The 25724-nt window shown below is 42.9% G+C and overlaps 3 protein-coding genes across 4 annotated transcripts in view; 1 reads left to right on the plus strand and 2 right to left on the minus strand.

Moving 5' to 3' along the window:
• casq1b (calsequestrin 1b) overlaps window positions 1-2817 on the plus strand; it is a 14528-nt gene extending 11711 nt beyond the window's left edge. For both annotated transcript variants that reach the window (XM_056575555.1, XM_056575556.1), the window contains 8 exons: window positions 1-41; window positions 323-396; window positions 638-768; window positions 860-905; window positions 1007-1061; window positions 1380-1480; window positions 1741-1815; window positions 2029-2817. The exon at window positions 1-41 is cut by the window's left edge and continues 71 nt beyond it. In XM_056575555.1, coding sequence (XP_056431530.1) covers window positions 1-41; window positions 323-396; window positions 638-768; window positions 860-905; window positions 1007-1061; window positions 1380-1480; window positions 1741-1815; window positions 2029-2346 — 841 coding nt within the window. In that variant the 3' untranslated portion in view covers window positions 2347-2817. The remainder of the gene's footprint in view (window positions 42-322; window positions 397-637; window positions 769-859; window positions 906-1006; window positions 1062-1379; window positions 1481-1740; window positions 1816-2028) is intronic.
• A 66-nt stretch (window positions 2818-2883) lies between these two features.
• On the minus strand, window positions 2884-12096 carry LOC130369939 (E3 ubiquitin-protein ligase TRIM39-like). The gene is made up of 7 exons (XM_056575554.1): window positions 11878-12096; window positions 6755-7364; window positions 6089-6184; window positions 5544-5777; window positions 5277-5424; window positions 5165-5191; window positions 2884-3999 (listed from the first exon to the last, which is right to left on the minus strand). The coding sequence occupies exons 1-7, from the start codon at window positions 11925-11927 to the stop codon at window positions 3470-3472; spliced, it is 1695 nt and encodes a 564-aa protein (XP_056431529.1). The 5' UTR covers window positions 11928-12096; the 3' UTR covers window positions 2884-3469.
• A 3619-nt stretch (window positions 12097-15715) lies between these two features.
• Window positions 15716-24806, minus strand: LOC130369712 (nuclear factor 7, brain-like). Its single transcript, XM_056575211.1, has 7 exons — window positions 24699-24806; window positions 19803-20409; window positions 19136-19231; window positions 18592-18825; window positions 18325-18472; window positions 18213-18239; window positions 15716-17616 (listed from the first exon to the last, which is right to left on the minus strand). Exons 1-7 carry the CDS (start codon window positions 24746-24748, stop codon window positions 17087-17089), a joined length of 1692 nt encoding a protein of 563 aa, XP_056431186.1. The 5' UTR covers window positions 24749-24806; the 3' UTR covers window positions 15716-17086.
• Window positions 24807-25724: the final 918 nt, after the last annotated feature.

The raw sequence follows: 25724 nt of genomic DNA on the forward strand, positions 1-25724 counted from the left end.
CATCAAGCTCGCCGGATACTTCAAGAGCGAGAAATCCCCCCGTAGGTGGTCACTGTCAAAAGTTATTCTTGTGGAGGTGTACCAGATAGTCCTGATCGCAGCAACCCGGGTTCGAATTATGCCCGTGGTCCTCTGCTGCATGTCCTCCCCTCTGTTTCCCATGCATTCCTCTCTATCTCATTCAATAATAAGGCATACAAATGTTTAGACAAAGCCTTTAAAAAATAAATAAGTTATTGTTACGATTCAACCTGTTACGATATTGGAAACCTCCCCATTGGTTTCTGATGCTGACCTTATGGATTCTTCTGCCTTCTTTCAGACTACGTCGAATACGAAGACGCAGCTGAGGAGTTCCACCCTTTCATTAAGTTCTTCGCCACCTTCGACCCCAAGGTTGGCACTCGATCATTCCTCGTTTGAATATCTGTGTTTAGGATGGAAACTCAATGGAAAAACAAAGCAAATCACATGCAAACGCTCCCTCCAAATTCAGATCCACATACAACAGAAACTCAAAATCGGTATAGCAACAAAACACTGTGTGACATTGTTTCTTGAAAAACCAGGACCGGAGTATAGCTAGACCGTTCTTGTTTGAGCGATCGATCTATCTCTATCTACCACTTCCTGTCAGATCGGCAAAAAGCTGAAGCTGAAGCTGAACGAGGTGGACCTGTACGAACCCTTCATGGAAGAGTCAGTGTCCATTCCCGGCAGGCCGTACACTGAAGATGAACTCGTCAATTACATTGAGGAGCACGACAGGTGGGACCACCGTCATATGACCTCCATAAGGTGGCACAGAAATAATTCAGTGTTTGAGACTATAATGAGTCGTCTTTTCTTTTGTTTCCAGGCCCACCTTGAGGAAGCTTGAGCCCCACAGCATGTATGAGATCTGGGTATGAAGTGTGAATCTCTCCTTAATTCCTATGGTAGACTGCAGGGGGGTTGAGGGTCAACATTGGAGAAGCCCTCTTTAATAAATACCTCTCATTAACAGGAGGATGACATTGACGGAGAGCACATTGTTGCGTTCGCTGAGGAGGATGACCCAGGTACAGTATGGCTATGACAATAGGAGTGCACATAGGAACAGGTACACCAGGAGTTCTTTAGTGGTAACATGTCCATGTTTCTATGAGCATTCACAAAGAAAATCGAATAATGAAATATGCAAATCTATTCAAAGACAAAGTTGCTTTTGTTGTTATTGTTAAGAAGTCAAGACATTCTTGACTACAAGATCCCAGAACTCACAGCTTCTCTTATGACCCCCAAGTACTAAAGTTAATGAGTCAGAAAGATGAACTACATCGCTGGACGAAACCACAGGCTGCCAGGTTGACGACCTGACCTTTGAACTTTGCACCCAGACGGTTATGAATTCCTGGAGATTCTGAAGGAAGTGGCTCGTGAGAACACAGACAACCCTAACCTCAGCATCATCTGGATCGACCCCGACAACTTCCCCCTGGTATGACCAGGAACACTCTTCAATCGGATAATGAATCTGATTTCTTTAATCTCTTTAATCTGATGATGAATTATTGTTGGAAGAACATTCCACAAAATGTATATATATATATATAATAAGAACATTCAACAAAATATGCCCCTGGAGCTCTGATTATTGCCAATTAGATAACATGATGGTCTTCCCATTAGTATTGCTAATTAATGCTAGCTGTGTCCACCTGTTGACCTTCAGCTGACCTCTGATCCTGTCCTTTTCAGCTGGTGCCCTACTGGGAGAAGACCTTCCGCATCGACCTGGGTTCCCCCCAGATTGGTGTTGTTGATGTGGAGGATGTAAGCTCTCTAATGCAGTTCATACATGATGCTACCCCCCCTCCCCCAAAATGAATCTATTTGATAAGACTTGGGTAAAGATGAACTCATTGGCTGAGCTCTAAGGTATAGAGGTGTTTGATGTGAGCGAGTCCCCAAATGTAGGATCAGGGCTGTTCTGCATTGTACTCAAGTGTGCTCCTCAAGCTTTATTGGTTGGTTTCTCACTCACAGGCCGACAGTGTGTGGATGGAAATGGACGACCAGGACGACATGCCCACAGCTGATGAACTGGAACAGTGGGTTGAGGATGTGCTGTCCGGTAAAATAGACCCAGATATGGATGATGATGATGAAGACGACGATGATGATGATGACGATGATGATGACGATGATGACGATGATGACGATGATGACGATGATGACGATGATGATGACGATGATGATGATGATGACGATGATGATGATGATGATGATGACGATGATGATGACGACGATGATGATGATGATGACGACGATGATGACGATGATGATGATGACGATGTTGTCTAAATGTTCACCATCTCAAATTTCTAAATTGCCAATCCTCTCGTTTGTGTGGCCTCACAACAAGAGAAACAATAGTGACTTTCGATAGCACTGTTTTTGTCGTGTAGCTGGATATTTTAAGGGACACTGGAAAATCTGTAACTTCTACCGCTAAAGTGTCGGGTTAAAATGTACACACACGTTTATGCCCTTTGTTCGTTTTCTACATCAATCCAACTGGCCTATGATTACAAGCTAAGTTCAGTCGAAGAACCCACATCAACTCTATAACTTAATTTAGTCCAATTCGGTTAACCAACACATCATTCACGACCAGATGGAGTGAGAAGATACAAAGTACAGTAATATTTTCTAAACATAGCTGGACATGGTCTTAAATTAAGTAGGAGACTACTCGAAAAATTGCAGAATACATTGCTGTTTGTTTTCAGAACAATATTTTACTTGGATAAAAAAATATTTAAAAATCTACTGATGTCGTTTCTTGCATTATTCGATTGTTATGTTTAAAAGCTAACATATAAAGCTCATTTAATGTGGCTGATGTGATAGAAGCTCAACAAACGATGCACAATCAATGATATTTATTTTATTAAGGAAATTCCCAAAAAACAGATTTTCTATAAACTTACAGAATGAAGTATATGAGACATATCATACCCAACAATAAGACATTAAGTCATTATGAAGCTATTAAGAACCTAGACCTTGCTTGACCACAAGGGTTGATGTAGAATAACATTTCCAATATGATTAAATGCCTTTACCCACCACTGCTTATGACCCGGAACCCCAAAAATATAATAAGCACCGCATTCCAATCACCATTACAAAGGTGGTAGTTAATTCTCTATGGATATTTTTCATCGTTACACTGTTCCAGGATTTTTCATCGTTACACTGTTCCAGGTTTCGGTCTTCAAACATAATAATGAAACTCATCTTTATATATTTTGCATTGAATATGAATATTTGCATTGAATATGAACGTCCCGCCACCATAATAATCCCCAACTGCTACCAATGGGTGGAGAAACAGTTTGAAACCCACCCATGTGTATTTTCTATGTTTACATATGCAGTATATTTGGTATACACTAGCATAGTAATCATTCCAGAGCTGGTCCTACACCGCAGTGATGACCAGAGGCCGGCCTTCGTCCAACTCATTATGGGGACTGAAATAGGGGCAGAGCTCGCCACTGAATACGCACGCCGTGAACGAGAATATGTGCAAGGAGGACGTCAGGTCGTAGAAGGACACAAGGCCTTCCTCGTAATTCAGGAAGACGCCCACCATCTTGGGCTTGGCTTTGAGGGCCAGCTTTTTGGGCGGGGCCGTCATTGCCGCGTAGCCGTCACCATCGTAATGCGCTATCACCCAGTAGTTGGTGTCGGGCTCGAACACAAGCTTGCCTTTCCGTTGAGAGGTCACCGTCGTTACGCCTAGATCCCAACCCAACTTGTCGCCGACCTCAACCTGCCAGTAGGCCTTGCCGGATGTCAGTCGGTTCCGGCCGAGGACGCATGAGTACAAGTCAAACCTCTGAGCACCCCTGGGTACTACCTGAATCCCGCCGCCATCTTGTACCTCCTTGCCGTCAGCGGATACGATTAAGCGTGGGTGAGCGGTGCTGGGGTCTAGTTTCACGTCCACTGCAAAATAAAATATTGTTGGGGGGTTTAATTCTTCCGCAATTAATTTTAGAAGAAAAACCTCATTGTTGCAACAACAATGTAGGCCTACGTGCACAATTAAAACTGTGTCAAGGATATCACAAAAAGTCACAGGATAATTTCCGTTGTGCTCCTTTTCTTAGTTATTAGTAATTAATTAGTTGGTAAAGTTGAAATATCCATTATAGGGCAATTTAGGTGAAGTTTTTTTTGTTAATATAGGTTTTGAATAGGTCTATACTCTGACCGCCATCACTGATTTGACAGCTGAGAATGCTTCTGTAGTTAGGCCGTGTTCACATTGAGCATTTTTTGTTATAGGAAATAGTTGAGCCGACCGTCTTTTTCAACCAATAAAAAAGCTGGCAGCGTTTTTTGTCCTAAAAGCGCCGAGAGCGTTTTTTTTCTATCGCCGAGCAGTGAACCTATTCCAGACCTGACGTTACTCGCCTACTACGTATCCAGGCTAGAGCCCATTAGGCATGTCGTAGATCTCAACATATTCTGTGATTACAACTATTAATTGCTCAACCGGCCCTTTCCCGAGTGATTTGTCCGCCATTGTTTCTTGTTTTGACAGTTGAGATTTTCCTTCGTAACGAAGTGTCAATGTTCCGCTTGTGATTGGTCAGTTGCCCAAAAGACACCTGACGTCGGCCGCTTTCTTCCTGAAAGTTGATCTTTTTTCAACGCTCCGTATGGCAGAAGAAAACGCTGGGAGAGACGTTTAAAAAAACGGCTGTGACTTTTTCCAGAAACACTCTGCTCCATAGGAATATAATGTAAAACAAGCGCGGGCAGATTTGAAAAAACGCTAGATGTTAACACGGCCTAACAAGGGTCATTCAGGTCTTTCTCGCAGAAAAATATTTTCTAGTTCCCGTTCCCACTTCACCCAGTAGCAGAGAGGGATCCGCGACTCAACACGCAAAAAGACAGAATAAAATAAAGATGATAAGAACGATGCCAAGAAAAAAGAGGACAGGAGTCATGACGTGGTGATGAGGGAGGGGAATGTTAACTGCAAAAATGGACAGGAAGTTAGCCAAAACGACATCAATGCTAACAGTGCCTTGAATTCTTGAATTGAGAAATAACCCAACAAACTAAATAGGAGTAGAATAATACAGAAAGGTAAAATTACCTGCAAACGTCACGATCCTCTGCAGTTCTATGTAGGGAAATCAGAAGAATTAAATTAGGTTAAATTAAGTTATTTATCTTCTTATAGGCTAATCTTCCAACCACTTTCTTACCGATTGGAGTCACTAACTCCAGTTTGTCGAGAATTTCATCCATCAGGTTTTTTATGATACTTCGGAAGGTGCCGAAGGAGGTGGATGCATCGAGTGCCATCTCTGTTAGGTTGTTTTCCTCTTCTAGGACCTTGGTGGATGGATAATTCTAAAGGAGTAGAAAAAACCAAGTGAAATAATTCAGTCATTTACTTTACTGTAACGGTTTAATCAGAGACAATGGCTGACACCGGATGAGCAACATTTATACAAAATTGCCTCTGTCACCTGTAGGAAGTCAATATGATCCTCTGTGTCAGAAATGCGCCTCAGGTCCGAGATGTTCCTCTTCAGTTCCCCTATCTCGTTGTTGAGCTGCTCCGTCATTTCCTTAGCCTGCCTCTCCACCGCCTGACTCCTCTCGTCCATGGGCAGGAGAGCGTGTCTTTTGGCGTTCTCCACGTAGGAAATTAGAGATGAAAGTATGCCGTCGATATCCGTACTCTCGCTGCGTAAGTGATCCTGAAAGAAACACAAAGGAAGGACCGTGATTATTATTTGGAGGATTTATTTTGTTCATTATTCATGCCAGTAGTATTTGCTATTTACAAGAACCACAACAACATACTTCAGATCATAAAATGTCATACTTTGTTGTTTGCCTGTTTTAATTGGATTGAAAGCGATTTATACATGACTGAGAACAACTGAAGCCTCTGTATTTTTTTTTTTTTTTTACTTTTCAAAAGGAAGCAACACAATCTCAGGTCTGCCTCAACAATTGTTAATTCAATCCCAAGATCTCTCCTTTAAAAATACATTACTGTCCTCACCTGGGAAACCTTCAACGAGGAACGCATTTCCTTCAGCTTGTTTTTCCGTCTCACAATCCCCCCCTGAAACTCTCCCTCGAGGTAGTTCAGCTGGCCCTTCAGGGAGAAAGAAGAACATCTCAATTTTGACTCCCATATGAAGCTGGAGTATAACATCACTTTTCACTCAATACTGATAGTGGTCATCAACAGCTTTCAAGGTCAATGTTGTACCGAACCAATTTCTAATGTGTATTATTTAAACCCTAACCCTCTGTTTCGTTCTCTTTGGGCGAAACGTTTGGCGATATGCAGTAACTTTCAAAAGGGTTACAATTAGCGTAGCCACTGACCAGCTCATAACATTCATAACACTGCAAATCTGTGGGCCATAGGCTCCATCTCTGTGTTGCCTGATTTGGTGGAAGAAAGTCACTGATCAGACACTCTCAAACCATCTTAGATTGCGGGTAAGTCAAGCGGCTGGGGTGTTTGACTCCAAGCAGAAAGATACTGGCTTTGATCCTCAATTTCCATAGTCCACCTTTCAGCAACTTAGAGCCAGATGTCCTAACCCCTATCTACTCCTCAATGGCATATCTCTGAAAGTCATTAGATAAAAGCGACTCATGACTGCAAAATGACAACATTAAAACTCAAACATGTGAGATCTTCCAAAACCCTCACCCTTTTCTCCTCCCACTCCGTCTCCACGGAAACAACCTCCCGCCCCTCCTCCACACAGAGGACGCAGATGCAGCGGTCGCTGTCGCGGCAGTAGAGCTCCAGGGGCCGCCCGTGCTCCGGGCAGGCCCTGTCGTCCAGGTTCTCCACAGGCGCCACCATCCTGTGGCCCCTCAGGCGGTTCCTACTGTCGTGGCCCTCGAGGTGGGCCCGGCAGTACGACACCAGACACACCAGGCACGACTTCAGGGCCCTGCGGGCCCCGGGCCCAATACAGACGTCGCAGACCACCTCTCGGGGCCTCCCGGCGGACTCCTGGGCCATTTGGCCCCTGGCCTCCAGCCGGGCCTGGTGCAGGTCCTGCAGGAGTCCCTCCAGCACGACGTTGACCTCTGGGATGCGGCTGAGGTGCTGCTTGCAGGTCGGGCAGCTGTTGTCGATGGCGTTGCAGTTCAGGCAGGCCTTGCAGAAGGAGTGGCCGCAGCAGGTGGTGACGGGATCCAAGAACAGGTCATTGCAGATGGGGCAGCTCAGGTGCCTCTCTACGGGCAGGCTCAGGCCCGAGGGCTGCGCGGAACGGACCGGGTCCGGGATGGGGCGCCGAGACATGAGGCTATGCCCAGAATATATGTATGGTTACTACTATGAATGACGATATTAGATGTGATAACACCACAACACGGTGCTTTAGCAAACAATATTCATAATTCTAATGTAATGAATACACCGAATATAATGCTCGTAGCGATAGGCTTATAGCAATGGTTATAGTGATGCAGCCAAAATAAACCGATTCAGATTCAGGTTTGCGTAACAAACAAGGAATTTGACTTCGGTTAACCCTTTGCTCTCAAAGTAGCCGACAACACTCCACACTTAACTTATTGTTAAAGAACACAAAACCGAAAGAACAGTACGAAATATAAATACACTGTTAAGTTTAAGTGACAGTATAACAATACAATATAATATACTAATTTGCAAAAAATAATATACAATAACAATATAATAGGAAGAAACAGTATAAGGGAGGAAATGGTGCAATATCAGTGCAGTCAATATACGGTCAGAGAATTAAGATTTCAATATAACTAGGCCTATACTAATACATAAGTTTGAAGAAGGAGGGGGGCGTGTTATCCCCATGGTTACGACCAACGCCAACCTACCGACGTTATAGGCCTACTGTTTTACTAAACTTACTGGGCTGGGTTGCACCAACTGGGCGTTAGCCTGGTCTTAACTACGCCTGGTCGTAGCTTGGCGTTCTAAGTCCGACCTAACCGTTACGCCGGTTGCACCAAATGGGCTTAGCGTTCTTTTCACTCTGACCAGGCGTAAATCCTACGCAGTTGCGCAAAAAGTGGGTATGCACTATATGCGGCGCCAAAGCGATGGAAGTAAAAAAAATTGAGTCGGCATTTTCTGTTTTTAACAGCGTTTGTGTGCATGATATGATGATCAATAACAGAGGAACCTCACTGATGGCCCTGCTCCGCACACGACGATAGGGCCCCCCTCGATCGACGTGTGCGGAGCAGACGACGACCGAGCGCCCCCTCGATCGCCCCCTCGACCACGCCCTGGAGGCGAGCGCCAGAGTGTCTTAATTTGAACCGTATCGTCATCTGATGACACGTACCTCAATACGGAGAGGCAGAGAAGAAAGCCCTCAGGGTCACAACATTGAAAAAGAAAGATTGGGAAGGAGAAAGGGTGCGCAGGGATGAAAGAAAGCTTTCCAAAGTGGTTGAAAGTCGTTTTTGTGTCAGTGTATCAAGAGGAGGCTTGTAAATATTCAGGTTAGCTAAATCTACTAGTAAAACAACAGGTTACTGTTGTCTTGCAACTGTGTACTGATCAGAATGGAGCCTACAATATAACGGATCATAACAAGAAAAATAAAATAACTTCTTTGTGGTTATATTTTGTTTTACTTCAACCTCTATGCAGGTCTTTGTTTTAGGTCAATAGACCCAGTAAAAACGGTTTGGTGAAGCTAGAGTTGCTGACACTCGCCTTGTGGTGGGTTATAATAACTGGCAGTGTATTTCAAAGATACTGAAGCACCATGAAACAAGTACCACTTAAATGCTTATCTGATGTGGAAAGAATTGGCATCCCACTTATGCGTAGGTAAAACTATTGATAGCGAATTGCAGAGAGCCTGTTGACTCGAGTGATCGACTGCATACTCTTCCTTGCAGAAAGAAACCTGCCACTGAGGGGGAAAGAATGCACAGTTAGGAAATCCTAGAAGTGGACATTTTCTGCGTATCTCTTATAGCACGGTATGATGTTACTCTGGCAGAGCATCTTAGAAAGGCTGCCTCTAAAGAAAACACCGGATATCTGTCCTGGTGCACTCAAAATGAATTTTTTGATTCAATATCAGAGTGTGTTTTACGTCAAATTTGTGCCCAGATAAAAGAGGAGGGGGGGGCTGCTGTGTCTGCATACCCCCCAGAAAGTAGGCAGTTGCGCCCCTGATCCTACGCCTGGTCAGGATGCAGGCGTAAAGTTGAAATTCCAGGCTGTTTCTATAGCAATTGCATCCAATCCGATGCAGCGCTACCACCATCCTTGTAACTGGTCATTGCGCTTCGCTTCTATGCAAACGGGGCATTTCAAAGCACAGCCGGCGAAATGATCAGTGTTCACAGATCGGCCGCGGTTATCCGGAGGGTTTCACTGCCTTCATGTGGAGATAAGGATGCACCCAAACGGCTCTGCACAGAAATAGCTGCGTGCACCGTTCTGCACAACATCTGCATATCCAAGAGAATCCCTCTCCCCAGACACCATAAGCCACCGGCAGTCCCCGAGGAAGACGTGCGTCCAGCCAGAGCAATTGAAGATATCGCTGGCTGATTAGTCCGTTCTCAATTTATTAATCAGATGTGAATAGGGTGACCACTGATGTCTCGCTTTGTGCGGGACAGTCACGCATTACCATTACTTTTTACACGTCCCGCAAATTGAGACGTTGTCCCGCATTGTTATTGACAGTCAGACTCGATTATTTATTTATTTTTGAAATGCGTCTTTTATAATCTGGCATTTATCAAATAGCTGTGTGCGGAGACAGCAGTGAGGGCTGTCATCAGGAGGCGGGGCGTGCTGTTTTGTCAATCAAACTGGGGCGCATACGCCGGTTAAGGGCATGCCCACCAACAAGAAACAGTGCAGATCAGGTCAGAACGGCATGCCGCACGAGACGGAGGAAAGCACGACTCGTACGACAAAGAAGAGGAAATGCAGCGAAGAATAAAGAATGGGAAACTATCTATCCCTGGAGGACCAGACTCTTTTAAGCCTTAAAGACTTAAAGGACCAGTTACCAGACTCGCCTTGCACTGCAGTGCAAGGCGAGTCCGTTTTGTGTGAAGTTTGCTTGAGTCATTTTTCCATTTCACACGGAGGTGTATACGAGGTGAAACTACACAAAGAATGCGGGACTCACAAAAAAAGTTATTATTTGATTTAGTGCATATTGCCTAATTGTATACACAGCTGTGCCTTTAGTTGGTATTGTCCAGTAAAAGCAGATAATTATCAAATGCATTTCTAGTTAATCTATGTGATTCTGAGCTGTGTGAGTTTTATTTTGTTCAGATAATCAGCCTATGTACTCCATGTAACCTAATCCAGTGCATGTTCTACTCGAATAGGCCAATGTGGTTCAGTATATTGGTCGACTAGAGCTGAGTTGTGCTGGGGTTAGGTTGTTTGCTCCCTGTTGTTGGAGAAAAGGCACATTAAAGTTCAATGCTTGAAATAACAATGGTAGCCTTGACTGTCTATTCTGTTTGATTGTCAGTTGTGTTAACTTGAGGCGCTGTGAAATAGCATGAAAGCTCCATGCCTTGCCTACTATGTTTTCTCACGTGAGAGAACTTGGGAAAGTTCCATTTAAATAAGATATATTTGCTAAGTTTGTATTTGCAGGCTTTTATGTGATGCAACGCGCTGATATACAATGGAACATTCACATGGCTAAGATCGGTTAAGACCAATTGGTGCAACCGGCCTGTTAAGTAAACAGTACCTATAACAATACCATATATAATATAGGCCTACTAATTTGCATAAAATAATATACAATAACAATATAAGAGGAATAAACAATAGGCCTATAAGGGAAGAAATGGTGCAATAACAGTGAAGTCAATATACGGTCAGAGATTTAAGGTTTCAATATTTATATAATTACAAAAACCTTTTTTTTCTTAATGCTTTGTGAATCCGGCCCCAGGTTCTTAAAACGCCTATTTGCATAGGGCTTTCATACAATATAATTGAACGACTGCAATTACACACTCTATTATGCATACAATAGAGCTTATTATACTAACACGCACAAAGTTGAAGTGACGGTGAACCCATTGTTTCAGCTTTGAAATATTAAATTCATATTGCGCTTTGCTTTGACTTTCAGGAAGGAGTGGGGCGTGGTATCCCCATGGTTACGACCAACGCCGACGTGACGACCTTATAATAAGCGATGTTGTAGACCTAGCCTATATGAAATCCGCCCCACATTGTATCTTTATTCTATCGGTGACCGGGAAGCCTCAACCTCACTCGGACGCGGACGTGTTGTTATACTAGGTAAAGGCTACTTGTATCATGGTCTACTAAGTTTACTAGGTTACACCTGTGTTCGCAGCATAGAGACACTTTACCATAGTGTATGGGGAGAACGGCAAAACGTATTTTTATCCATTTCTTTTTTAATTCGGGTCTTCTTCCAGTAACAGTCAAAAAAGTGCCATAGCTTGCTATGATGACGATATGAGCCATTACGACGTTAACAAATAAAACTGGCTCTTTGAATCAGTTTGACAGCGGAGTGCACACCAGGTCGTCTTCACCTTTTCATCTCAATTGCAGTTATTCTGACCTCGACCAATTGTCACGGATTTTTATAAGAACAACCTCAATTTAGCAGACCTGTCGATATAAATTGTGTTTATTCTCTAATGGTAGCCTAACGCTGATGATTTGCATTTCTAAAGTTTAAACTTTACAGAATTAAAGATGTAGCCTAATTTGGCCACAACCGCAGTGCAAATGCAGTAGGCCCTATATAAGTAACAATATTACTTAATATAGCGAACGATTACCTTTCATTCGCCCTTGGGTTATCCCCGTGAAGATCTCCCATGGTGTCCATTGTCTCTCTCCCTTTTCATTGGCAGTGCACTACAGGTACACAGGGACTCTTCCCTTTATAGGCCACAGTAAACACCTTTGGTTTCATTTCTGTGCAAATGCTCTTCCCATACATAACTTTTGTCTCCTCCTCATCAGGTGCGTCAGGCCCGATGGAACGATGGGAGGTCGATGGCCTCACGCATCATTTGTTTATTGTTTGCCTAACAAATGAAAGCGTGTAGAGTAGCGTGTAGAGCGTGCAGAGCAGTTTAGACCTAACCTGCCTTTATCACATCAATAGGTTTAGAAAGCTATAAATGATCGTTATCACACCAGATCCCTTATCTTCTTTATATATTTTTCACTTTGTACTTATTATCCCCCCCCCCCCCCCTCTGCCCCCAAGACCATTCTAACCCTTCGTCAGACTTAAAATGAATGGTAGGCCTACCAACACGAAACTACACGCTACCATTGCTGTGCCCATTGGCCGCCACCTTGTGGTTAACGATATAGGCCTACTAAGTATTTTAAGGATTCAATGGTTTGATCCACGTTTTCAGTTTTGTTCAAGTCATACGCAAGCTATCAAAAAATCGTTTATTGGTCTTATTGGGGTACTTTACATATTAATACTTTAAATACCATATGCTTGATAGGCCTTCTGACATATCAAGTAAAAATAAACATAAAAATATTTCATACATCAATTATTTACACAACAATAAATAAAATATACAAAAACACATTTGTGGTTTATGATGGTTGCTGTCACAACCACGTTGTAACACTATTTTCCCTTCTTGGGGCAGTCTGGTTAGGTGAATTACCTACTGATTAATAGCATGTAATCAGTGATGAATAGAACAAACATAAATGTGTAGAAAACAAAATAGAAATAATTCAACTGATACATCATCAACATTTTACGACATAAAACATAGTTTTGAACTAGGGTTGATCACAACTATATCAGCTAAACAAATTAGCTCCCTCCTCAGCTTTGTCATATCCTGGCGGCAGCCAGTGATCCTCCAGTACTCTCCGATGCAGGCCAGGCAGGATGCGTGGTGGCAGGGGAGGCTGACGGGCCGGGTGAGTCCCCTCAGACAGATGCAGCAGTCAGGGACCCCCGACATACCTGGGGAGAGTCCCATCAAGGTCAGAGAGAGAGGGGCTGTTAAAGAGCACGGCGGAGAGAGAGAGAGAGAGAGAGAGAGAGAGAGAGAGAGAGAGAGAGAGAGAGAGAGAGAGAGAGAGAGAGAGAGAGAGAGCAAGAGGGAAAGAACGAGGAAGGAAGAAAGAGAGAGGCAGAGGTGCAACTTAGGGAAAGACAATAATTGCAAAGTGTTTCCTCCCTACGAGTCAACACTAGGCAGGTCCTTAACCACAGCCACTTTCATGGTCACCGTCATGGTTACCGCCCTGGCAAACATGGCGACCATGTGTGTATTGTACTCCATGCATCAGACACAGAAGCACAAAGACAGAGAGAGAGAGAGAGAGAGAGAGAGAGAGAGAGAGAGAGAGAGAGAGAGAGAGAGAGAGAGAGAGAGAGAGAGAGAGAGAGAGGCTTTGATGGGGAAAGAGCGAGAAGGCAAGGGAGAGCAACCCAGCAGTCTTGGACCTTGATTTGGATTCTAAGGAGTCCTGGTGTTGTCATTAAGCCATCATTGTCAAAACTATGACATTACCAGGACTCCTGAGATTTCTGGATACCATAGGCTGCCGTACCCTCTGGACACCCACTTCACCTCGTCGTGGTGACATGGGTAGATCATTTATCACCGGTAAAACTTTACACCTGTTTGACACCTCACAATTAGGTTGTTGTCTATTTAAAAACTTTTCATGAGTAAATGGTTCATGACAGCAAACATGTATTCTTGATGACACAGACAAACAGACACACACGCACACACAGAATCTTAAAGTCCCCGAGGCACATACTTCAGCTCTTAATATGACATTAGAATACTACCACATCAGTGTACTACGGTCTACTGGAATGATGTACATACCTACTGGGACTGGGAGGCTCAACCTGTTGGACTCCTGTCAACTGTGCCAAAAACCAAAACTAAATGGTGCACTTGGCTGTTCAAAGGTGTTGGACGCGCATGCCCTCATTAGGAAAGATCAAATGTAATTGCTGCTATATATACCTGTTAAATTACCACATCGTCACACCCGTGTTCCCAGGTTTCTGATTCACCTGGCATAGTTTGGAACATATTATGCCAGGTGTCTTGTGGGTGTATTATACAGCCCATCATATCCGTCCTTTTTTGTTTTGTTTCCACTATACTATACTATACTTATATAGTATAGTTACAACATATGGATTTTTATACAATCTCTACAAGTTACACTTCATTCCCACACCAACCTGCATCAGCAGAAAACAACGATTAGAACCAAGGTCCAAATGAATAAAAATAAGCAAACATTAAATGTGTGTGTGTGGGTCTATGGTTGTGTATTTGTGTGTTTGTAGAACACATTCAGATTCAGATTCATACAATACATCTGGTGACATCTAATAATGTATTGTGTTATGTATTGGTGGGAAAATGTACTATCTCACTTTTACCAAGTCCACCCCAGGTTCCCCACCTGCATGTCGTCTGACTAATTAGGTGGTAATGAGGTCACCTGTTGCGGCTCGTGAACAGTTTGACCTCTGTCTGCTGGTGCTCGCGCGTAAAACCATCTAATGTCTCCAAGTTAATGTCATCTTGATATTATTTTAGTAATTTAAGCAGAAATTGTTTGGCACGGTTATGTGTGACTAATTAAAAATATGCTCCTCTGTTCTCCAGCTTATGGAGCAACTACTGTTCATATTCCATTGTTCGGTTCTTGGATTCTTTTATATCTGTTCACTAGTAGAAGTTGGGGTACCAGTAGATATTTCTTTAAGTCTAAGTTTGTTTGATTATCAGAAACATTTTAGCACCCTACAGAAATCACAAAGGAAAATAATAGTACTAATTGTAGTATTTGCTATATCCGGGCCTGCGTGCGGGCCTGCGTGCGGGCCTGGACACATTCTTGTTTACGGACTTACTGCTGACGCAGGCTTGTTCCCGGCCCAACACACGACAGGATGACAGATTTCCAGTTCGGAATTGGATGGCCAGATTCCCACTTTTCCCGTCCTTACCTGTTCCCAGAGCTTAAACGGGGGCAAGTCAGGTCGTGTCCATTTTATTTAGCTCTCTAATGCAGTTCATACATGATGTTACCCCCCCTCCCCCGAAATGAATCTATTTGATAAGACTTGGGTAAAGATTAACTCATTGGCTGAGCTCTAAGGTATAGAGGTGTTTGATGTGAGCGAGTCCCCAAATGTAGGATCAGGGCTGTTCTGCATTGTACTCAAGTGTGCTCCTGAAGCTTTATTGGTTGGTTTCTCACTCACAGGCCGACAGTGTGTGGATGGAAATGGACGACCAGGACGACATGCCCACAGCTGATGAACTGGAACAGTGGGTTGAGGATTTGCTGTCCGGTAAAATAGACCCAGATATGGATGATGATGATGATGACGATGATGACGATGATGACGATGATGATGATGATGATGATGACGATGATGATGATGATGATGATGATGACGACGATGATGACGATGATGATGATGACGATGTTGTCTAAATGTTCACCATCTCAAATTTCTAAATAGCCAATCCTCTCGTTTGTGTGGCCTCACAACAAGAGAAACAATAGTGACTTTCGATAGCACACTGTTTTTGTCGTGTAGCTAAGGGACACTGGAAAATCGGTAACTTCTACCGCTAAAGTGTCGGGTTAAAATTTACCCACACGTTTATGCCCTTTGTTCGTTTTCTACATCAATCCAACTGGCCTATGATTACAAGCTAAATTCAGTCGAAGAACCCACATCAACTATATTAGTTAATTTAGTCCAATTCGGTTAACCAACACATCATTCACGACCAGATGGAGTGAGAAGATACAAAGTACAGTAATATTTTCTAAACATAGCTGGACATGGTCGTAAATTAAGTAGGAGACCACTCGAACAATTGCAGAACACATTGCTGTTTGTTTTCAGAACAACATTTTACTTGGATAAAAAAATATTAAAAGATCGACTGATGTCGTTTCTTGCATGATTCGAGTGTTATATGTTTAAAAGCTAATATATAAAGCTCTTTTAATGTGGCTGATGTGATACAAGCTTAACAAATGATGTACAATCAATGATATTTATTTTATTAAGGAAATTCCCAAAACCAGATTTACTATAAACTTACAGAATGAAGTATAGTCACATTTGATGCACGTTAGACATAGAAAATTGCATTAGGTGAATAAGTGCATCAGGAATGTATATTGAACAAAGTTTTACAATCCCTATCCCAACAATAAGACATTAAGTCATTATGAAGCTATTAAGAACCTAGACCTTGCTTGACCACAAGGGTTGATGTAGAATAACATTTCCAATATGATTAAATGCCTTTACCCACCACTGCTTATGACCCGGAACCCAAAAGATATAATAAGCACCGCATTGCCATCACCATTACAAAGGCGATAGTTATTTCTCTATGGATATTTTTCATCGTTACACTGTTCCAGGATTTTTCATCGTTACACGGTTCCAGGTTTCGGTCTTCAAACATAATAATGAAACTCATCTTTATATATTTTGCATTGAATATGAATATTTGCATTGAATATGAACGTCCCGCCACCATAATAATCCCCAACTGCTACCAAACCTAGACCTTGCTTGACCACATGGGTTGATGTAGAATAAAATGTCCAATATGATTAAATGCCTTTACCCACCACTGATTATCACCCGGAACCCCAAAAATATAATAAGCACCGCATTTCCATTACCATTACAAAGGTGGTGGTTATTTCTCTATATTTTTCATCGTTACACTGTTCCAGGATTTTTCATCGTTACACTGTTCCAGGTTTCGGTCTTCCAACATAATAATGAAACTCATCTTTATATATTTTGCATTGAATATGAATATTTGCATTGAAAATTGAAAACGCCCCGCCACCATAATAATCCCCAACTGCTACCAATGGGTGGAGACACAGTTTGAAACCCACCCATGTGTATTTTCTATGTTTACATATACAGTATATTTGGTATACACTAGCATAGTAATCATTCCAGAGCTGGTCCTACACCGCAATGATGACCAGAGGCCAGCTTTCCTCCAACTCATCATGGGGACTGAAATAGGGGCAGAGCTCGCCACTGAATACACACGCCGTGAACGAGAATATGTGCGAGGAGGACGTCAGGTCGTAGAAGGACACGAGGCCCTCCTCGTAATCCAGGAAGACGCCTACCATCTTGGGCTTGGCTATGAGGGCCAGCTTTTTGGTCGGGGCCGTCATTGCCGCGTAGCCGTCACCATCGTGATGTTTTATCACCCAGTAGTTGGCGTCGGGCTGGAACACAAGCCTCCCTTTCCGTTGAGAGGTCACCGTCGTTACGCCTAGAACCCAACCCAACTTGTCGCCGACCTCAACCTGCCAGTAAGCCTTGCCAGATGTCAGTCGGTTCCGGCCGAGGACGGATGAGTACAAGTCGAACCTTTGAGCACCCATGGGTACTACCTGAATCCCGCCGCCACCTTTTACCTTCTTGCCATCAGCGGATATGATTAAGCGTGGGTGAGCGGTGCTGGGGTCTAGCCTCACGTCCACTGCAAAATAAAATATTTTTGGGGGGTTTAATTCTTCCGCAATACATTTTAGAAGCAAAACCTCATTGTTGCAACAACATTGTACGTGCACAATTAAAACTGAGTCAAGGATATCACAAAAAGTCACAGGATTATTTCCTTTGTGGTCCTTTTCGTAGTTGGAATTAGTTGGTAAAGTGGAAATATCTGTTGCATGGCAATTTAGGTGATGTTTCTTTATTGATATACATTTTAAATAGGTTTATACTCTGACCGCCATCACTGTCAGATCACTGATCTGACAGCTGAGAATGTTTCTTCAGTTAACAAGAGTCATTCATGTCTTTCTCGCAGAAAAAAATAATTCACCCAGTAGGAGAGAGAGATCCGCGACTCAACACGCAAAAAGACAGAATAAAATAAAGATGATAAGAACGATGCCAAGAAAAACGAGGACAGGGGTCATGACGTGGTGATGAGGGAGGGGAATGTTAACTGCAAAAATGGACAGGAAGTTAGCCAAAACGACATCAATGCTAACATGCTTTTAATTCTTGAATTGAAAAATAACCCAACTTACTAAATTGGAGTAGAATAATACAGAAAAGTAAAATTACCTGCAAACTTCACGATCCTCTGCAGTTCTATGGAGGGAAATCAGAAGAATTAAATTAACTTAAAATAAGTTATTTATCTTCTTATAGGCTAATCTTCCAACCACTTTCTTACCGATTGGAGTCAATAACTCCAGTTTGTCGAGAATTTCATCCATCAGGTTTTTTATGATACTTCGGAAGGTGCCGAAGGAGGTGGATGCATCGAGTGCTATCTCTGTTAGGTTGTTCTCCTCTTCTAGGTCCTGGGTGGATGGAAAATTCTAAAGGAGTAGAAAATAACAAGTGAAATAATTCAGTCATTTACTTTACTGCAACGGTTTAATCAGAGACAATGGCTGACACCGAATGATCTATATTTATACAAAATTGCCTCTGTCACCTGTAGGAAGTAAATAGGATCCTCTGTGTCAGAAATGCGCCTCAGGTCCGAGATGTTCCTCTTCAGTTCCCCTATCTCGTTGTTGAGCTGCTCCATCATTTCCTTGGCCTGCCTCTCCACCGCCTGACTCCTCTCGTCCATGGGCAGGAGAGCATGTCTTTTGGCGTTCTCCAGGTAGGAAATGAGGGATGACAGAATGCCGTCGATATCCGTCCTCTCGCTACGTAAGTGATCCTGAAAGAAACACAAAGGAAGGACCGTGATTATTATTTGGAGGATTTATTTTGTTCATTATTCATGCCAGTAGCATTTGCAACTTACTAGAACCACAACAACATACTTCAGATCAGAACATGTCATACTTTGTTGTTTGCCTGTTTTAATCGGATGAAAGCGATTTATACATGACTGACAACAACTGAAGCCTCTGTATTATTGTTTTTTTTTTACTTTTCAAAAGGAAGCAACACTATCTCAAGTCTGCCTCAACAATTGTAAATTCAATCCCAAGATCTCTCCTTTAAAAATACATAACTTTCCTCACCTGGGAAACCCTGATCGAGGAACGGATTTCCTGCAGCTTGTTTTGCCGTCTCGCAATCCCCCTGTTAAACGTAACCTCGAGGTCGTTCAGCTGGCCCTTCAGGGAGAAAGAAGAACATCTCAATTTTGACTCCCATATGAAGCCGGAGTATCACATCACTTTTCACTCAATACTGATAGTGGTCCTCAACAGCTTTCAAGGTCATTGTTGTACCGAACCAATTTGCATTGTGTATTATTTAAAGTGGGATTTCTGTTTCGTTCTCTTTGGGCGACACCTTTGGCGATATGCGGTAACTTTCCCGAGGGTTACAATTAGCGTAGCCACCAACCAGCTCATAACATTCATAACATTGCAAACCTGTGGGCCATGGGCTCCATCTCTGTGTTGCCTGATTTGGTGGAAGAAAGTCACTGATCAGACACTCTCAAACCATCTTAGATTGCGGGTAAGTGAAGCGGCTGGGGTGTTTGACTCCAAGCAGAAAGATACTGGCTTTGATCCCCAATTCCCATAGTCCACCTGTCAGCAACTTAGAGCCAGATGTCCTAACCCCTATCTACTCCTCAATGGCATATCTCTGAAAGTCACGATAGATAAAAGCGACTCATGACTGCAAAATGACAACATTAAAACTCAAACATGTGAGATCTTCCAAAACCCTCACCTTTTTCTTCTCCCACACCGTCTCCACGGAAACAACCTCCTGCCCCTCCCCCACACAGAGGACGCAGATGCAGCAGCCGCTGTCGCGGCAGCAGAGCTCCAGGGGCCGCCCGTGCTCCGGGCAGGCCCTGTCGTCCAGGTTCTCCACAGGCGCCACCATCCTGTGGCCCCTCAGGTTCCTACTGTTGTGGCCCTCGAGGTGGGCCCGGCAGTACGACACCAGACACACCAGGCACGACATCACGGCCCTGCGGGCCCCGGGCCCAATACAGACGTCGCAGACCACCTCTCGGGGCCTCCCGGCGGACCCCTCGGCCATTTGGCCCCTGGCCTCCAGCCGGGCCTGGTGCAGGTCCTGCAGGAGTCCCTGCAGCACGACGTTGACCTCGGGGATGCGGCTGAAGTGCTGCTTGCAGGTCGGGCAGCTGTTGTCGATGGCGTTGCGGTTCAGGCAGGCCTTGCAGAAGGAGTGGCCGCAGCAGATGGTGACGGGATCCAAGAACAGGTCATTGCAGATGGGGCAGCTCAGGTGCCTCTCTACGCGCAGGCTCAGGCCCGAGGGCTGCGCGGAACGAGCCGGGTCCGGGATGGGGCGCAGAGACATGAGGCTATGCCCAGAATATATGTATGGTTACTACTATGAATGACGATATTAGATGTGATAACACCATAACACGGTGCTTTGGTGAACTATGTTCATAATTCTAATGTAATGAATACACCGAATATAATGCTCGTAGTGATAGGCTCATAGCAATGGTTATAGTGATGCAGCCAAAATAAACCGATTCAGATTCAGGTTTGCGTAACAAACAAGGAATTTGACTTTGGTTAACCCTTTGCTCACATACACTGTTAAGTTTAAGTGACAGTATAACAATACAATATAATATACTAATTTGCAAAAACGAATATACAATAACAATATAATAGGAAGAAACAATATAAGGGAAGAAATGGTGCAATATCAGTGCAGTCAATATACGCTCAGAGAAATAAGATTTCAATATAAATATAAATACAATACTAATAAATAAAAAATATATATTAAAAAAAATACGTTTAAAAAAAAATATTTTTTAAAAACTGGTTCTTAAAACGCCTACAGGCCATTCATGACATCAACACAATACATTACGCACGACCTCAATGACCCATCCTATCTACTATGTATAACCTACAATAGAGCTTATTTGACGGTTACCTATAACTAGCACAAAGATAAAGTGACAGTGAACCCATTGTTTCAGCTGCAATTCGAACATTGAAATAAATTCAAAATGCGCTTTGGTTTGAGTTCGAAGAAGGAGGGGGGCGTGTTATCCCCATGGTTACGACCAATGCCAACGTACCGACGTTATAGGCCTACTGTTTTACTAAACTTACTGGGCTGGGTTGCACCAACTTGGCGTTAGCCTGGTCTTAACTACGCCTGGTCGTAACTTGGCATAGTAATGTTATAAGCAAAGGGGCAGAGTAGAAATTTTTATATTTTTTAAAAGTAATTTTAGACTACCTCGATGCATTGGTATCCCACATTGTCCCACCCAAACGTGGTCTTTGTCCCACATCTGGTGAATTTGTGATCTGGTCACCCAAGTTGTGAATATTGTTTTAATTATGTTTATATGTTTTAAATAGGTCGACACATCAAACAGATCTCTCCTACAGTCTCAAAACTACTCAATTAGCTCCTTGTCATTTGATGATGTTCAATGCATTGCTTCTGTCAAAAAGAACAATTCCCGTCTAAATGCCTGCTCGTTGTAAACCAGACAACACAAATACATATTTTAATTAGGCCTACATTCGTTTGCATTTTTTATTGTTATGCATTAACACAATTGATGGATGACAATGAATTAAATAATTCATTATTTATTTCGGTGTAGCATGTCAAGTAAAATAGTAAATAGCTGTCGGCACGAGATATCTATGGAGGTAGATTTGTGTCTTTATTATGCAATCAAGCAGAATAGGTTTGAGAGCAAAACTTTCCACACTGCAATCAAAAAATAGATTTGAGAGCAAAACTATCGACACTGCAATCAAAATAAGTTTTATTGCAAGTAAAATAAATGTAATAAAAAAATTATTAATGGGAATCCAAAAGATTTGTTTGCAAATCCAAAAGTTTTGTTTGCAAATCCAAAAGTTTTGTTTGCGAATCCAAAAGTTTTGCTTGCGAATCCAAACGTTTTTCTTGCGAATCCAAAAGCTTTGCTTGCTGTTGAGCTGAATCTCGTGGGCGGGACCTACGCCGAAAGATGTAAGACATGTCTCTATTGGCCAGTCTTGATCGGAGTGACAGCTTGGCAACATCCATAGTTAGTAACGAGAGATCGTTGAACACAAATAGTCCTGTTAACTAGTAGCTACATGCACAACGTCATGCAGGCTAATAGTCAGCCTGGGCACGTAACGTACCTATGACTAGGTAATTGAGCTAAGCTAGCAGCTACAGGCTGACAAAATAATGTGTATTTTTTAACCCATTACAACATCCACAGATCGTTAAACAAAAGCAATCTACATGCACCAGTTCAAACACAACATTCTTGCCATTACTATGACGGAAGACATACCTCCGCATTGATTTTCTGTCCTCTCAACTCCCGAGTCCCGCTCTGTCTCATCGTGGACTTCAAAACTCCCTCTCTTGTTACTAACGCCCCGTGCCCACTACCTCCGTCCGTTGACTGATCCCCATTGACTTTGAATGGGGACGGACGCGCAATGCATTGTGGATCCGTCCGTTCCGTTGGAGCCTTCGGCTCAGTCAAAAAGTTGAAAAATTTTCAACTTTTTCGGCAGCGACGGATCCGTCATCCAATCAGATTGCGTATGCAAATTTAAGCACTGTGACGCGACTCGGGCTCTGACGATACAGCCAATCAAATCGGTTCGCCGCTGATCTCAAAGTCAATGGAGATCAGTCAACTGACGGATGTAGTGGGCACCGGGCATAACCCTACATGCCCACTACCTCTGTCCGTTGACTGATGTGGGAAGGCGTGGCTGACTGATGGGGGAGTAGTCTTTGCAGAGGCATCCGTCAGCCAATCAAATCGCTTCGCCGGGTTCTTCCCGCTACTTCCTGCTTGTTGCGATGCAAGATGACCCGCTTTCCCGCTTTCCAGTATCGTCAGAGCCCGAGTCGCGTCACAGTGCTTAAATTTGCATACGCGATCTGATTGGATGACGGATCCGTCGCTGCCGAAAAAGTTGAAGATTTTTCAACTTTTTGACTGAGCCATGACTGAGCCGACGGCTCCAACGGAACGGAAGGATCCACAATGCATTGCGCGTCCGTCCCCATTGAAAGTCAATGGGGATCAGTCGACGGACGAATGTAGTGGGCACGGGGCGTAACTGTGGATGTTGCCAAGCTGTCACTCCGATCGAGACTGGCCAATAGAGACGTGTCTTACATCTTTCGCAAGCAAAGCTTTTGGATTCGCAAGCAAAAACTTTTGGATTCGCAAGCAAAACTTTTGGATTCGCAAACAAAACTTTTGGATTCGCAAACAAAACTTTTGGATTCGCAAACAAAACTTTTGGATTTGGAAACGAAACTTTTGGATTCACCATTAATAATTTTTTATTTTACTTGCAATAAAACATTTCTTGATTGCAGTGTCGATAGTTTTGCATTCATATCTATTTTTTGATTGCCGTTTGGAAAGTTTTGCTCTCAAACCTATTCTGTTTGATTGCATAATAAAAACACAAATCTACCTCCATAGATATCCTAGCAACGCGGTGATATAAGCAAACAATGGAACATTCACATTGCTAAGATCGGGCGTAGTTAAGACCAGTTGGTGCAACCGGCCTGTTAAGTAAACAGTAGGCCTATAACAATACCATATAATATAGGCCTACTAATTTGCAAAAAATAATATACAATAACAATATAAGAGGAATAAACAATATAAGGGAAGAAATGGTGCAATAACAGTGAAGTCAATATACAGTCAGAGATTTAAGATTTCAATATAAATATAATTACAAAAACAATTATTTTTTCTTAAGAATGCTTTGTGAATCCGGTCCCTGGTTCTTAAAACGCCTATTTGCATTGGCCTTTCATACAATATAATTGAACGACTGCATTACCCTCTATTATGTAGAGCTTATTAGTTACTAACACGCACAAAGTTGAAGTGACGGTGAACCCATGGTTTCAGCTTTGAAATATTAAATTCATATTGCGCTTTGGTTTGAGTTTCAGGAAGGAGTGGGGCGTGGTATCCCCATGGTTACGACCAACGCCGACATGACAACCTTATAATAAGCGATGTTGTAGACCTATTTGTATCTTTATACTATCGGTGACCGGGAAGCCTCAACCTCACTCGGACGCGGACGTGTTGTTATACTAGGTAAAGGCTACTTGTATCATGGTCTACTAAGTTGACTAGGTTACACCTGGGTTCGCAGCATAGAGACACTTTACCATAGTGTATGGGGAGAACGGCAAAACGTCTTTTTACCCATTTCTTTCTTAATTCGGGTCTTCTTCCAGTAACAGTCAAAAAAGTGCCATAGCTTGCTATGATGACGATATGAGCCATTACGACGTTAACAAATAAAACTGTCTCTTTGAATCAGTTTGACAGCGGAGGGCACACCAGGTCGTCTTTACCTTTTCATCTCAATTGGAGTTATTCAGACCTCGACCAATTGTCACAGATTTTTATAAAAACAACCTCAATTTAGCAGACCTGTCAATTATTGTGTTTATTCTCTAATGGTAGCCTAATGCTGATGATTTGCATTTCTAAAGTTTAAACTTTACAGAATTAAAGATGTAGCCTAATTTGGCCACAACCGCAGTGCAAATGCAGTAGGCCCTATATAAGTAGCAATATGACTTAATATAGCGAACGATTACCTTTCATTCGCCCTTGGATTATCCCCGTGAAGATCTCCCATGGTGTCCATTGTCTCTCTCCCTTTTCATCGGCAGTGCACTACAGGTACACAGGGACTCTTCCCTTTATAGGCCACAGTAAACGCCTTTGGTTTCATTTCTGCATATTCAGACATAACTTTTGTCTCCTCCTCATCAGGTGCGTCAGGCCCGATGGAACGATGGGAGGTCGATGGCCTCAAGCATCATTTGTTTATTATTTGCCTTACAAATGTAAGCGTGTAGAGTAGCGTGTAGAGCTTGCAGAGCAGGTTAGACCTAACATGCCTTTATCACATCAATAGGTTTAGAAAGCTATGAATGATCGTTATCACACCAGATCCCTTATCTTCTTTATATATTTTTCACTTTGTACTTACTATATTATTCAAACATAAATGTGTGGAAAACAAAATAGAAATAATTCTACAGATACATCATCAACATTTTACGACATAAAACATAGTTTTGAACTAGGGTTGATCACAACTATATCAGCTAAACAAATTAGCTCCCTCCTCATCTTTGTCATTTCCTCGTATTTACGGTGAACACTTCTGTAGAAATTTCTGGAAAGAGAAAGAGGAAATGAGTAACCATCCTCAGTAGGTCTGTAATTATAAACAATTGGTATATCTTGGAAGTGGAAAGTGAAGGATTTAAGCAGACCAGTAAAAAACTCAGAGGATCTGCCATTTGAGAAAGTTCCTTCAAGTCCGTCTTTCTCTGCTGGAGGTCCAGGGTTTCCTGCTCCTGGTCTCTGAGTAGACCCTCGGCCTCGCCAAGACCCCCGGCCTCCTCCAGACCCTTCGCCTCGACCAGATCACCTCCAGATCTGCGGGTGGGGAGCGTCAGCGACCTCCTGGTGTTCTCGGCGCGTAATGTTCTCTCCTGAATCGCTCGCGTGAGTTTAAACAGCTGTTTATTTAGCTTAGCCTAAAGAGAGAGGCGCAGATTGAGACCAGGGAAAACGTATATTAAACAGTTACAGATGTGAAGTGAATGTTT

The sequence above is a fragment of the Gadus chalcogrammus genome, chromosome 17 (assembly GCF_026213295.1).
Source record: "Gadus chalcogrammus isolate NIFS_2021 chromosome 17, NIFS_Gcha_1.0, whole genome shotgun sequence".
Taxonomy (NCBI): domain Eukaryota; kingdom Metazoa; phylum Chordata; class Actinopteri; order Gadiformes; family Gadidae; genus Gadus; species Gadus chalcogrammus.

Coding starts and splice junctions, on each gene's coding strand:
- LOC130369712 (XM_056575211.1), bottom strand. CDS start 24,748: ATGGACACCATGGGAGATCTTCACGGGGATAATCCAAGGGCGAATGAA. Junction 20,410..24,698: donor AATCCAAGGGCGAATGAAAG/GTAATCGTTCGC, acceptor TTCTGGGCATAG/CCTCATGTCTCTGCGCCCCA. Junction 18,473..18,591: donor ATCCTATTTACTTCCTACAG/GTGACAGAGGCA, acceptor CTACTCCTTTAG/AATTTTCCATCCACCCAGGA.
- LOC130369939 (XM_056575554.1), bottom strand. CDS start 11,927: ATGGACACCATGGGAGATCTTCACGGGGATAACCCAAGGGCGAATGAA. Junction 7,365..11,877: donor AACCCAAGGGCGAATGAAAG/GTAATCGTTCGC, acceptor TTCTGGGCATAG/CCTCATGTCTCGGCGCCCCA. Junction 5,425..5,543: donor ATCATATTGACTTCCTACAG/GTGACAGAGGCA, acceptor CTACTCCTTTAG/AATTATCCATCCACCAAGGT.